Source organism: Branchiostoma belcheri, unplaced genomic scaffold (assembly GCF_001625305.1).
Source record: "Branchiostoma belcheri isolate BF01 breed outbred unplaced genomic scaffold, Haploidv18h27 scaffold6, whole genome shotgun sequence".
Lineage (NCBI taxonomy): Eukaryota > Metazoa > Chordata > Leptocardii > Amphioxiformes > Branchiostomatidae > Branchiostoma > Branchiostoma belcheri.
The window spans coordinates 386,786-399,586 of record NW_017804242.1 but is presented as its reverse complement, the minus strand read 5'-3'; the positions used below and the strand labels follow the sequence as shown (position 1 = coordinate 399,586).

Sequence of the window (12,801 nt, the reverse complement as noted above, 5' to 3'; positions counted from 1 at the left end):
AAATTGAACTTTCATCATTGTTATTGATATACATGTATACCGATGTCTGTACAAAGTCATTTTCACAAAGCACAGAAAACATGATAGTAACGTTACATGGGTACAAAATTGAAGTGTTCCTGTCTCGCGATGACTAGTGTTTAGCTTCCAAATAACCCTCCTTATTCCCTAGATCCGTACCAAAAGAGAAATGCTCATAGACAATTCAAAATTTACTACAAAAGCAAAATGGTTTGCAAAAAATTTTGTCCTGATAAAAAAAATCACAAAGCTATTCCTACTTTGGTTACGAGCCATTTGTTAGAAGAAATGTCGTCGTGCTTTCGTCACATTTAATAACAATTTAACTCTCTTTAAAAAAAAACTTGTCTGCGGCGTGCGTATTTTCTGCACCTGCTCTGCTGACGATGATAAATATTGTGCCTCCAGTTGAAAAGAGATGAAAGTTAGCTGTAAACACGCCGCCTTACGCGGCCGATTTAAGGATAGCATTGTCAAAATAGCCTCTGGGTTCATACTGTATGTATGATAACAATACATGGACGTCTGTATGCTACAATGGACGTACGTAAAGCTACAAAACAACTAAAACAATGCCGTAGAAACCATTGAGTATGGTACAGACTACGTAAGATTGCACCTGTATGTCACATTGTTTCCCCTAACAATTTAATTCTATTTTTTTTTCTTCATACAACAGGTAGCCCCTTATAAGTTCCCATGTGCCAGTATACACAGAACAAAATATGTTACATTTAGTGTATCCAGAACCGCGTCTATCTAGTTCTATTCCTGACTCGGTTAGGCTGAGTTTCTGAAAAGTCTACGCGTATGTAAAAACGTGGGGCACGGTTCTATACATGTCTGGACTATTCAGAACCGTGTCTGACTATGGGTCTGGATGTGGCACGATTCTGGATGAAGCACAGTTCTGTATATAACAGTGTCGTCTGCCCCTATATGTCGAATTATTTCCCGTAACAAAATTTATCTAAATTTATTTCATCTTGACACAACTACACGGGAAGCCCCTTCAGCCTATAAAAGTTTTTTTTCCATAACAGAATATGTTACATGATTGTACATTCATCGTGTCGAAAACGAAATATAGTGCTCAGTTCTTGACGAACTGATACACGAGCCTCTGTGCCTGGTCTGGTTTGCGGATGATGCCCTTCTTGTAGTACTGCCGGATGGACCTGCTCAGCTTGTCATAGTTCATGGCAGGACGGGACTTACGGATGCCCCACAGTCTGGCCACCTGCACCGAGTCCTCGATTTTGAAGATACCTGGAATTATAGGGAAAACAATTTTGAAACTAACAGTAACGTTAGAACAGTGTTGTAGTGGTTGGTGGTGGTGGTGGTGGTGGTGGTGGTGTGTGTGTGTGTGTGTATGTGTGTGTGTGTGTGTGTGTGTGTGTGTGTGTGTGTGTGTGTGTGTGTGTGTGTGTGTGTGTGTGTGTGTGTGTGTGTGTGTGTGTGTGTGTGTGTGTGTGTGTGTGTGTGTGTGTGTGTGTGTGTGTCTTTGTGTGTGTGCTTGCGTGTGTGAAGAGACTCAGGAGTTCAATCAATGAATATCAATCAATAAATATCAATCAATATCCTTTATGTTGCCTGGTATGCCCTGTTGGCCTTGTCCTCTTTTCCCACAGGCCCAGTCAGGGTTGGGGTCAAGGGACCACAAGAAATAAATAATTCAATACAAAAGTAAATAAACAAATGCCAATTGTTCAATATCACAGTCCTAAAATCTTCATCAACAACATTCCAAGCTACCGTCACTGTATTTGAAAGTTGTTACTGAATAATTGAGAACATGACAGAAAAGGGACAGTCTAAAGTTCAAGTAAGGACACCCCCACCCCACATACGACAGTTTACGCACACGACGTTACGAACATATTCTTCTTAAACTCTTCCTTACACTAGAAGGACAGCTTAACCGATGTAAGAAGTCTGCGAACGTCCGACGGTCTCGGAGACGCGAGTCTTACTTCCGGAAACACCTCCTCCTTTCAAGATCTCGTGGGAACTGAAGCAGTGAGTGGGCACGTTCCGCCAGTCCCACGGGAATAGGATAGGGAGGGAGAGACAGGTACTGGGCTTAGGACATGTCCGACCTTGGTAAGAAGACCAAACTGCTCAAGAAAACGGCTTAGGGGACCGATATTATCTGGTCTGTGTGTACAGGTGGTCACTATAGACAGGATTCTTAATGCTTGTGTCAATCGGGCAAAAGTTTGGTGGTCCTTATGTAGAGGGAACATGGCAGCCAGAGAGATACAGCACTTACAACATTTCTGATATAGGTGCTGTGCTTAGAACATGTCCGACCTTGGTAAGAACTAAGAGTACCAAACTGCTCAAGAAGGCCGCTCGCTCAGGAAACTGATACAATCTGCTCAGTGTGCACAGGCGGTAACTACAGACAGGTACCCCTTATGTAGAACATAACTACAGCCTCTACAGCCAGAACTGCCTAGAAAGACCGCTCAGGGGGACCGATGTCTATGTAGACAGGATTCTTCATGCTTATGTCACTGGCAAGTTTGACTGTATATCAATGACTAGGCGGTCCTTATGTAGCGGTGGTCACTAGTACAGGTCTGACTGAATATCAATGACAAGGTGGTCCTTATGTAGAGATGGTCGCTAGTACAGGTTTGACTGTATATCAATGGCCAGGTGGTCCTTATGTAGCGGTGGTCACTAGTACAGGTCTGACTGAATATCAATGACAAGGTGGTCCTTATGTAGAGGTGGTCACTAGTACATGTTTGATTGTACATTATCCATGTACATGTAAGATCATTACAGGGTGGTGAAAAACTTGCGTAGTGGGCAATTAATGATATGGGATTCAGGCTGTTCTATGTGATCGAAACAAGAAAGAGAACCTTGTAATTCCAGATAAAACGAGACCAATGTTGACTCGAGGCCAGGGACAACAGGACTCGGCAGAAGTCAAGTCAAGTCAAGTCAATATGCTATAACGTTAAGCTTTCAATTGCCTCCAGCTTGCGATGTAGCCGAAACGTTTTGGTGACAAATAGTTGATTCTTACCGTCTTACCCAAGGACAAACAGGTTTAGTAATTACCTTTGTCAGACAAGCCGTTAGTTTGTGTTATAACATTGTGGTGCCAACTAGTCTCTAGCCCACGCATTTTTACAGAATTTGCGCGTGCGAGTGAGTCACCCTGTCAGCTGACTCAGTTTTTTATGCATCCGTGATCACAGCGCGAGCATTTCATTGAAGTTACCAACAGGTGGGCGTTTGCAAACTGGTTCTTTACTCTCCAAGCAGAGGTTGTGGGGGGATGATCATTACCTTTATATATATGGCCGTTTCTTTGTCGCTACCCCCACCCGTCGTTGGCTGGCGACCTTCTCTGGCTAATGGATACTGCCTGGCCAATTTGATACTGTCTTTTTGCCACCGAAAGGGATCTGTTTGGAGATTAGGGTTCTTAGCTACAGTACCAAAAGTTTCTATAACCAGAGTTTAAGCTCCTGGGTTACAAAGTGTACTCCTATGGACGGCTAACTCCCCTGGTACATCATTCTTTCGATTTGGGAAATTTCCTAGACCACTCAGGTGACCGCTAAAACCTATATGGACAGGTGGTTACTATAGACAGGATTCTGAATGCTTGTGTCAATGGCCGGGGAAAACTATCTAAGGGAAGACCACCAAAAAGTACTAGTAGGCACACTGGGCAGGTAGTTCTCATGTAGCTATAGCATTACCCATTGGAGTCTGGCAGAAACAGCCTACTTGCGGTGTACCAAACGAAACAAACAAACAATCAGCGTCAACAGTACCCCCCTCCCCCTAATCTTCAAGCAGATGCTACGGTGGCAAGACAGTATCCACTAGCCAGTGGAGTGACCACTAGCCACCGAAAAACAGTTACTCCTCTGGCCAATGGATACTGACTTGCTACTCTCTACCGGGCTTCGGGAGACGGCTGGAAAGAGTAGAAATCGGCCAAATAGACTGAGAGAGAGATAGCTTTGAAGGAGAGTTGGTCTGCTAGAGAGTACAGTTCGCCGCACCGGACAAAAATATACTCTCTAGCGGACCAACTCTCCCGGCATGTTATCTCTCTCTATTTGGCCAATGAATGTCCACTCTGGAAGCCTGGTAGAGGATACTGCCATGCCACCGTAGGATCTGCTTGGAGACCCCCCTCACTCTTCACATACGTCACTCCCCCGGCTGACAGACCCTGTCACTCCGCTATCTGTGGGAACCTCACAGATAAAGGGTCACCACCGTAAATCAGCCGACAGGGCAGAGATGTGAGATGACAGGGGAGAGATCTCACAGCCGATACTCCCCTGATTTATCTACAGACCGTAGGACGGTGTCTGACGGAGCGGAGAAGGCTTCAGTGGCCTACGATAACAGACGAATTCGAAACTGTTGACAAAACAGCGCGTTTTAATCCCCGAAGTTCAGGTACGCCTGGTAGGAGGCTAGGTGACTCAAGTGTGCCTGACTGGCAGAGATCTGAGATCGAAGGACAACTTCTCGCAGTTTAGCTGCAGGACGTCTAGGTTCAAGAATAGTGTTTTACCTTTCATTGTCGAGCTGCTGAACCATTCTTGATAAATTTTAATGGGTATTATGCCCCAATTCAGCCATGTAAGGCTGCAATGGCATGTGTGTTGTAAATAATAAATAAACCAGTTCATTCATTCATTTCTCCTGGATCCGGGGAGGGGGTGTAAAGTGCCTTTCCTTGCAAAGAACACTGCATTGTGGCCTGCCAACGGAAGGACTCTAGCCCAGAACCTTTAGATTCTTCTAAGTCAACAGCCCAGACCACAAGACCACCTTGCCACCTTAAAACATGAAAACGCAGTCTAAAGAAAAAGTGCAGTGCATGCCATGACTTTCATTATGGAACAACACAGTGACCAGTAAACTAATTTATGTACTAATATCGATATCGATACTATTTTGTTGTTCAAAATGTAGGTCTGGGTAGATTAGCCTTGTAGTATTGTTGGATAATACAAAATATAGTTGTTGTCATGTAGAATGTACTCGTAAAAGTAGGAAATGCCATGGGAATTTTCGACAACTTAGTCAAGTCAAGTTGTTACCAAACATTATACCTTGTACAATTGTCGCGCGGTATTTTTTTAAACTTAAGAACTTAAGTAAGGGCATCATCAGTAGTTAGCTTTAAACAATGCTTGAAATTAGATGAGCAAAGGTTACGTGTAAGAAGTGTGCAGATACATGTGTATGTCTTGTTCTGTCATAGGTATTGAATAGATATCATTTAATATCACAAAAGGACATCACATCCATGCTTCTATATACACTTAAGTAATACAGACAAGTTCACGTTTCTAATGAACTTATACTTAGACAAACCTCTTATATTTTCACCATCATAGCGAAACGAGAAGAATTCGAAATTACGTAGATTATAGCGCTAGTGATAGCTTAATCATCATGTATATTATTTTGTTTGTGTACAGAACTGACTCCTTTGTACAATGAAGGTCTTCATTCATTCGTTAGAACGATGGTTTGAGTGATAAAGTTTTATCTTTCAATCACAAACGTGGAAACGCACGCACCTTTTCCTCTGTCCATCCAGCGTATAAACCTGCTGTAGGCTTCAGGCTGGGAGAGAAGCTCGCGCAGAAACTGCCATAGATGCACTGCTGTATGGGGGATAAAATAGACAAATTGTAAGTAGAAATTTTAAGGTTAAAAACAACAACAGGGGAAATGTAGCACGGGGTTGAAACTGCCATAGAAACACCGCTTTATGGGGAAAAATCAACAAATCTTAAATAGATATTCACTAAAACTGATATAGATGCACTGCTGTATGGAAGGAAAAATCAACAACAGGAGAAACTGCCATAGAGACACTGTTGTATGTAAAAAAAAACAATTCACAAATTTTAATTAGAAATCTAAAAAGAATGCCATAGAGACACTGCTGTAGCGAACAATCAACAGATTTTAAAAACTGCACTGCTCTATGGACGAATTAAACAACAAATTTAAAGAAATTCGATACACAATCGAAACTGTCAAAAATGCACTGCTGTGTGAAAGACAGAAATCAACACAGAACACAGAAGACATTTAACAACAATTAATATTGATCACAAATAAACAAATAGCTTTTTGGGTGGAAATTTAGTCCAACAAAATTCACACTTGTCGTGTAAAAGAAGTACAAAACATTTTCCACCAAACATTTTGCTTTAAGAGGGACAACGTAAAAGTTTGACACTTTTACGTCAAATAAGTACAGGATAGCCTACAAAAATGTAACATGCCAGTTTGGCAAATTCATGTCTGTTGATTCCCCCCATCTCTACACATAATGTGAATATTCCATTATTGAATTAATGAAAATAGCGGCAAGACAAGAGTTAGACGGCCAGATTTTGTTTCACGGGACCAAAAATAACACACCAGTGTTCCTGGTCCCGGATCTAACATGGCACCGAGGTCAGCTGTCACTGAGAAATAACTCTTCATTGTCTGAGTTCTGTTTGTCTGTCCTTGTTCCACTTTCAAAAATTTTACCGGGAAAAGAAAAGAAAAACAAGAAAGATAGCTCAAGGAGTCCTACTTGTCCTTCTAATTTTGTCGGTTCTCCCTTCGTTGTACATTGTACATTTATTTTAAAAAATCTTATCGTTCTACAATGGTGCATATCAACTATTTCATGTGTATTGTCACAATATTAGGCACGTACAATGACGCCTAGCCGACCAACCACCTGGCATAGCCAAACATCCACAGCCAAAAGCCACAATAAAAAAAGCCCCGTTCCATTTTACAAAACAAAACAAAACACACAAAACGTTTTTGAAAATCGTACTTTTCTATGAAATTCGTTAAGAGAATTGTCAAATATTCGGTTCCTCAGCCTCTAGTTAGAAAGAGTGTGTAACCAGAGAAAGCGTATGTGTGTATGTTTTTACATTTACTAACAAACCCATGGTCTTATTCTACATTCCTATACACAATATAGAGAAGCAGGTGTTGATTGTCTATTATTGTGTGTTTATGTCCCGCACTTCATAAAAGTTCTCTGACCTGTCTTATCGATCTTTCTGCCACCTGTCCTCTAAAAGTGCCCATTGAAGGCTGGGCGAAAGTTTGCCAACATAGATTAAATCATAACAATTCTCTTCATCACAACAGATCAATGCGTTTGTCGTCACAACATGATGACCTTTCTCTGGAGTTTTTCAGCTGAAGATTCTGATAAACAAAAAGCTCAAAACGCTGTGCTTGAAGACATAAACCAACATCACACAGTTTTGTATTGAATCTATACTGTTCTTCTACATAAAGTATGAATGAAAATCATGTACGGAGCAATGAATTGAAAGTGCGTTTGTCGTCACAACATAACCTTTCTCTCGGGTTTTTCAGCTGACGAAGCCAAGATTCTGATAAACACAAAGCTCAAAACGCTGTGCTTGGAGACATGAATCAACCTCACACTGTTTTACATTGAATCTATACTGTTATACGCGATAATTATATGCGGACAATAAGCACTTTTCATGTACGGGGCAACAAAGGTACTGAGTTTGGTTGTCCGTTGCGCTGTATCAAATATCACAATCAACCACTTTTTACAAACATTTTGTTGTTACATTTTCATGGGACTCCCAGCGACTGCCTGGCTATTTTGAGCTCGACTGTGCCACAGGTTTATTTTACCTCAAAAATTAAGCTACAATCCGGCGAAAAAATAGGTCGCATCCAACCCGTAAACTAATCGTGGAAACATCAACAGGGTCCCCAAAGGGCCCCGGGCTGATTTTATTTGAAGTCAAGTCAAGTTTATTGCACAACGATTACACGGGTACAATGTATGGCAAATAATATAGTTACTAGTTGGTATGAGTCTATTATAGATATATGCTACATATATGCTCAACGGTTACTGTGTCTGACAGTGTGTTATAAAGAACTACTGGCCAGAAAATATTTCGACTCTATATGTACGTTCAGTTCTATATTACGCTAAACTATACTTATGAAGGGTACAGTGAGCAGTTGTACCTATACAAAACATGTTCTATGACTACTAAACAGAGTGTAGACTAATCATTTGAAGTGCGAATGAAAATCAACAGGTGGAGGGAGGGAGGGGGCCTCGGGTCGCACCCTTGCATTTAATAGAGAGTTCCAGGGTCTAACTTCGGGACAACGATGTCTCAGGATTCACACGGGTATCCTGCTTTTGACACGGGGCATCTCAGGTGAACAGAAACCAATCAATTAGGAAGAATATCGACTGGATATTGTCACCTTACATGGCAGCCACGGCACAAAATATAGAGCTGTTGTATAGTTTTGAAAGAACTCCCGGTTTTGATCGTGATTATTAGATAGTAAGAGTAGTAAGAGGGACCTGTGCCTTCCTCTGTCTTCAAAAAGAAGTCAAACCCAGTAGTTTTTAGGAGTTATCAGTAGTTATCAGTAGTTCTGTGTATTAATTGCCTGTTCTTATGCCAAATGTTTCTTCTGTACTTGCAATGTAGCCCTCGGGAATGACTTAGCAATAAAACACATTATTTTAGTAAAGTGGCGGTGTGTTTGTGTCGCTACAACTGAAGCATGGTACAACTACAGCTGACTTTGATTGAATGTCCTAATATGAAGCCCTGCGTCGCACGGACTGGTGTTTACCTGGGCCTAAACAGTCGGGGTTTACCGTAAATATGCCAACATTTTCAGCGCTTTGTGCCAAGTATACTGTCAACATGGCGTCGTCGTCATCAATTACGCCCGTAAAAACACCTTATCTTTAGCGGTATCTTTGCTGAAGTTGACCAAGACTTTTGCGCACATCGCCGAGTCATTCTGGATACATCCCGAAAGCATTTGGATCATTCTGATGCATCTGAATCGTTCCAAAGTTCAAGAAATATTTATAAATTTACGTATAGATTCATGAAAGTCTGGGTGCCAGGCTGTTGCCAGGGCCACCACAGGCTACCTCTTTGGCTCCAGGGTCAACATAACCCCGATGAAAGTTTACAATTTTACGACATTTCACTACCAACGTCAGACACTGTATTTGCAGCGGCACGTTTTTGTGATGACCCTCTCACACTCTTTACAAACAACTTGTCCACGTAATATTGTGCTACAAGGAAGAATGCAATACATCCGTACGTAGTTTAGTACCGAGATGACAAAGGAGATGACCCAAATGTCATGCTGACGTACGTTATAATCATAAACGCATTTTATCTCAAATTATACCCTCTATAGCAATGAACGAAATGAACTCTTTGACGTAGACTCCAAATTCTACCCAAACTTTCACACGTATACAAATGAAAAGAAAACTACTCTCCTCTTAACATCCGAAAACCCACAAATTACAGAAAAAGTAGGATCCTTTGTCTTCCTCTGTCTTCAAAAAAGAAGTCAAACCCAGTAGTTTTTACTACTAGTTTCTTAGTAGTTCTATGTGTACTAATTAGCTGTTTTTATACCAAATGTTTCTTCTGTTTCTGCAATTAGCCGTCAGGCATGAATTTGCAATAAAACTTATTATAATCTCTCATGGCGATTCTATGACGTAGTTTTGTCTCACCTTTTTCCGTCTGAGGAGGCGAGGTGTCCTGTAAGGCGGGGTAGGGTGCGCAGTTGGGCATGTAGGGGTTAGGGAAAGACACTGGAAAAGGGGCAAAACTGGTGATTAGTTTAAACAAACAAACAAACAAACAAACATCGCGTGTGTAGACTCTGATAAAAATACGTGCCGCAGAAAATTTCATGCACTTTCAAGCAGTAACGCCATGACAAAAACACCAATACTAATTTGTCATTTGTTGGCATGACAAAATGTTTGAGTGCCAAAGGAAACTTAAAAATGCTATCTGAATATCACATTCCAAGCCAGTGTGCCATCGTGAAACCTCTGTTAGCTAGAGAATCCAAACGAGAAATAAAATAGCACGTCTCGCTGTAAGAAGTGTATATTTTCTGTCACTCTGTAAATCAATCCACCAAACAGTGTCGAATATTTGCAAAATGCTGCTCAGAATCTACTTCTATTTTCTACAAAGCCAAATGTTAATATTTCAAGCGAAGCATTGTGCAACATTTGGTGGCAATTTAATTTACATCGCAATGATGGTTAGATAGAATAAGAAAAAAACTCACTTGGTTTCTTGTTGATTGTACATACTGTACTCCGGCTGCCTGGTCCTGTTGATATCAAACACATAAACAGTCAGTTCAAACATTACAACCATTCACAGCCCCTGTGAACTTGCAGACCAAAATCATATTTCGAAAAGAGTTTGGCATTTTAGTTTTCATGTTTCCAAAAATCAAAAGGACGCAGTGAAAAACGGCAGAAGTACAAAGGGAAAGAGGTAAATAAAAAGCCTTCCGTTTTTTCTTCATTTTCTGTTTTTTCTTCTAGAGATCTTTTTTTCATTGTTTGCTTTCAAGCATTTAAGAAAAAAAACTGTGCCAACCTTTAAGCTGCATGTAATTTTGTTACTTTAGTTTTGTAGTATTGTTGTATTACTGCCACACATTGTACCATGTACGATTGTCGAACAATAAATTTCATCAAAGCTATGCATGCATGCCACATAGATGAAATAAAATAAAACAATGACGAAGACAGATATCTATAAGAAAGGAAGAAAACATAGAAATATTGCCGTCCCCACCGCTCATTGTTTCCTTTCCAGCATTCTAAGAACATGCTGTCCCTACCTTTCGTGATTATTCCTCAACATGAAAAGGAATACACAGAAGAAAAGAAGGGAAGAAGGAAAGAAGGAAAGAAAAAGGATAGAAGGAAAGAAGAAGGATAGAAGGAAAGAAGGATAGAAGAAGGGTAGAAGGAAAGAAGAAGGAAAGAAGGATAGAAGGATAGAAGGAAAGAAGAAGGATAGAAGGAAAGAAGCAGGAAAGAAGAAGGATAGAAGGAAAGAAGAAGGAAAGAAGAAGGATAGAAGGATAGAAGGAAAGAAGAAGGATAGAAGGAAAGAAGCAGGAAAGAAGAAGGATAGAAGGAAAGAAGAAGGAAAGAAGAAGGATAGAAGGAAGGAAGAAGGAAAAAAGGAAAGAAGAGGGATGGAAGGAAAGAAATATTGATGTTCCTACCGTTGGTGATGCCGGATTTCCAGATGTCTAGCAGCGCGTAGAGGAAATAAAATGTCATCTCTGTTTGTTTTTGATTTCCTCCTTTTCTTCTGGAGATATCTCTTTTTCTAGCACAATATATGACATATGGCACATAAATAAAATAAAAAAAGCCCTCCCTACCGTTGGTGATGCCGGACTTCCATATGTCTAGCAGCGCGTAGAGGATCTGTCCGGACTCGGGCGCGCGGTACACGAACTCGCGCTCCGCCAGGTCGCAGAGCTGGGCGCCGTCCAGCGGGAAACACTCCAGGTACACGTTCGGCAGGCGGTACTGGTCAGCCGTCCACCGCAGCCACCGGGCAACGTCCGTGGGAGACCAGGTACGGGGGTCTAAAGGTGGACAAGAGGACATGGGTGAGAAATGAGAAGGGAAACACTCCAGGTACACGTTCGGCAGGCGGTACTGGTCAGCCGTCCACCGCAGCCACCGGGCAACGTCCGTGGGAGACCAGGTACGCGGGTCTACAGGGTGGAGAAGAAGACGGCCATTGTAAAAAAAAGACTATTTTGGCACTCTTTTTCAATAGTCATTGAGGACAACAATTTAGAACGTAAGTTAGGTCCTCTTTCTGCGTCTACAGGAGACGGAAAGATGGACAAGAAGACAATCACGATGAAGTTTGATACCTGTCCGTAGGACACCAGGTACGCTGGTCTACAAGGTGGACAAAAAGATAGTTGTTGTAGACAGTGATTTAGAACGTCAGTTAGGACGTGCTCGGGTCTACAGGAGTGGCAGGAGAGAGAAAGGTGGACAAGAAAACATTCATTGTAAAAAACTATTTGCGCAGTGTTTAGTTGTGTTGCGTTGACCTGTATTGTGTTGTGTTGTGTCGTGCTGTGTTGAGCATACTGTGTTGTACATAATGTTTATACCATTGCCATACACCCTACATCTATCCGTATCTAGCCCTGTATAAGTTATACCGATCCCACAAACGTCGAACGAAAAACAAGCGATCACTGCCAAGCGTCTAAATAGAAACATTTCATAGCATCTACAACATACAAAACACGACAAAACTGTATAGTTTCCCGCCTGCGACTAACATGAAACGAGAGAATCGCTCAAGCAACGATTTTACCTGTCAATGTAAACTTTAAATTACTTCTTTTTCGGAGAACACCTGCGCCCCTAAAGGTCTAGGTAAGTTTCAGACATAACGCAAAAAGATCATCTGTTCTTTATCTCTCTTTGTTTCCTTTCAAAATCTTAGTGTCTTTGTGTCTTATGTTCAGTTGTGTACCCGTATGTATTGTCCTTGTCCTGTGTTTTTAATGACATTTTTATAATCAACGTGTAATTCGGTGCTACATGTATACAATTCTGCCAAGTTGATTGTTGTGAATAAAATTTGACGTTTGAAGTGAAATTCTGGTTTAAAATCGAGTTTCTCATTACGCATTATTCTCACGAAGCGTTACACAGAAAGACACAAAACGCGTATTTTGATACTGGGCGTGAGCGTCATTTCTCTGTATGTTTCCCTGTTTTTAATGTTTCTAAAGTTTGAAGTTTCAAGTAAAAGTCTGTTCTGAAAGCGAGTTTGCACTACCAATCTCTCTGTCTCTCCCTCCCTCTTTCTCTCCCTCCCTCTCTCTCTCTCCTCT

The 12,801-nt window shown here is 41.3% G+C and overlaps 1 protein-coding gene across 1 annotated transcript in view; it reads right to left on the bottom strand.

The window, feature by feature from the left end:
- Nucleotides 1–357: 357 nt before the first annotated feature.
- LOC109482192 (SAM pointed domain-containing Ets transcription factor-like) overlaps nucleotides 358–12,801 on the bottom strand; it is a 17,152-nt gene continuing 4,708 nt past the window's right edge. The window contains exons 4-8 of the mRNA XM_019784888.1: nucleotides 11,311–11,520; nucleotides 10,189–10,233; nucleotides 9,617–9,697; nucleotides 5,604–5,690; nucleotides 358–1,290 (exon numbers count right to left, since the gene is read on the bottom strand). Of these exons, the coding sequence (XP_019640447.1) occupies nucleotides 1,115–1,290; nucleotides 5,604–5,690; nucleotides 9,617–9,697; nucleotides 10,189–10,233; nucleotides 11,311–11,520 (599 nt within the window). The 3' untranslated portion in view covers nucleotides 358–1,114. The remainder of the gene's footprint in view (nucleotides 1,291–5,603; nucleotides 5,691–9,616; nucleotides 9,698–10,188; nucleotides 10,234–11,310; nucleotides 11,521–12,801) is intronic.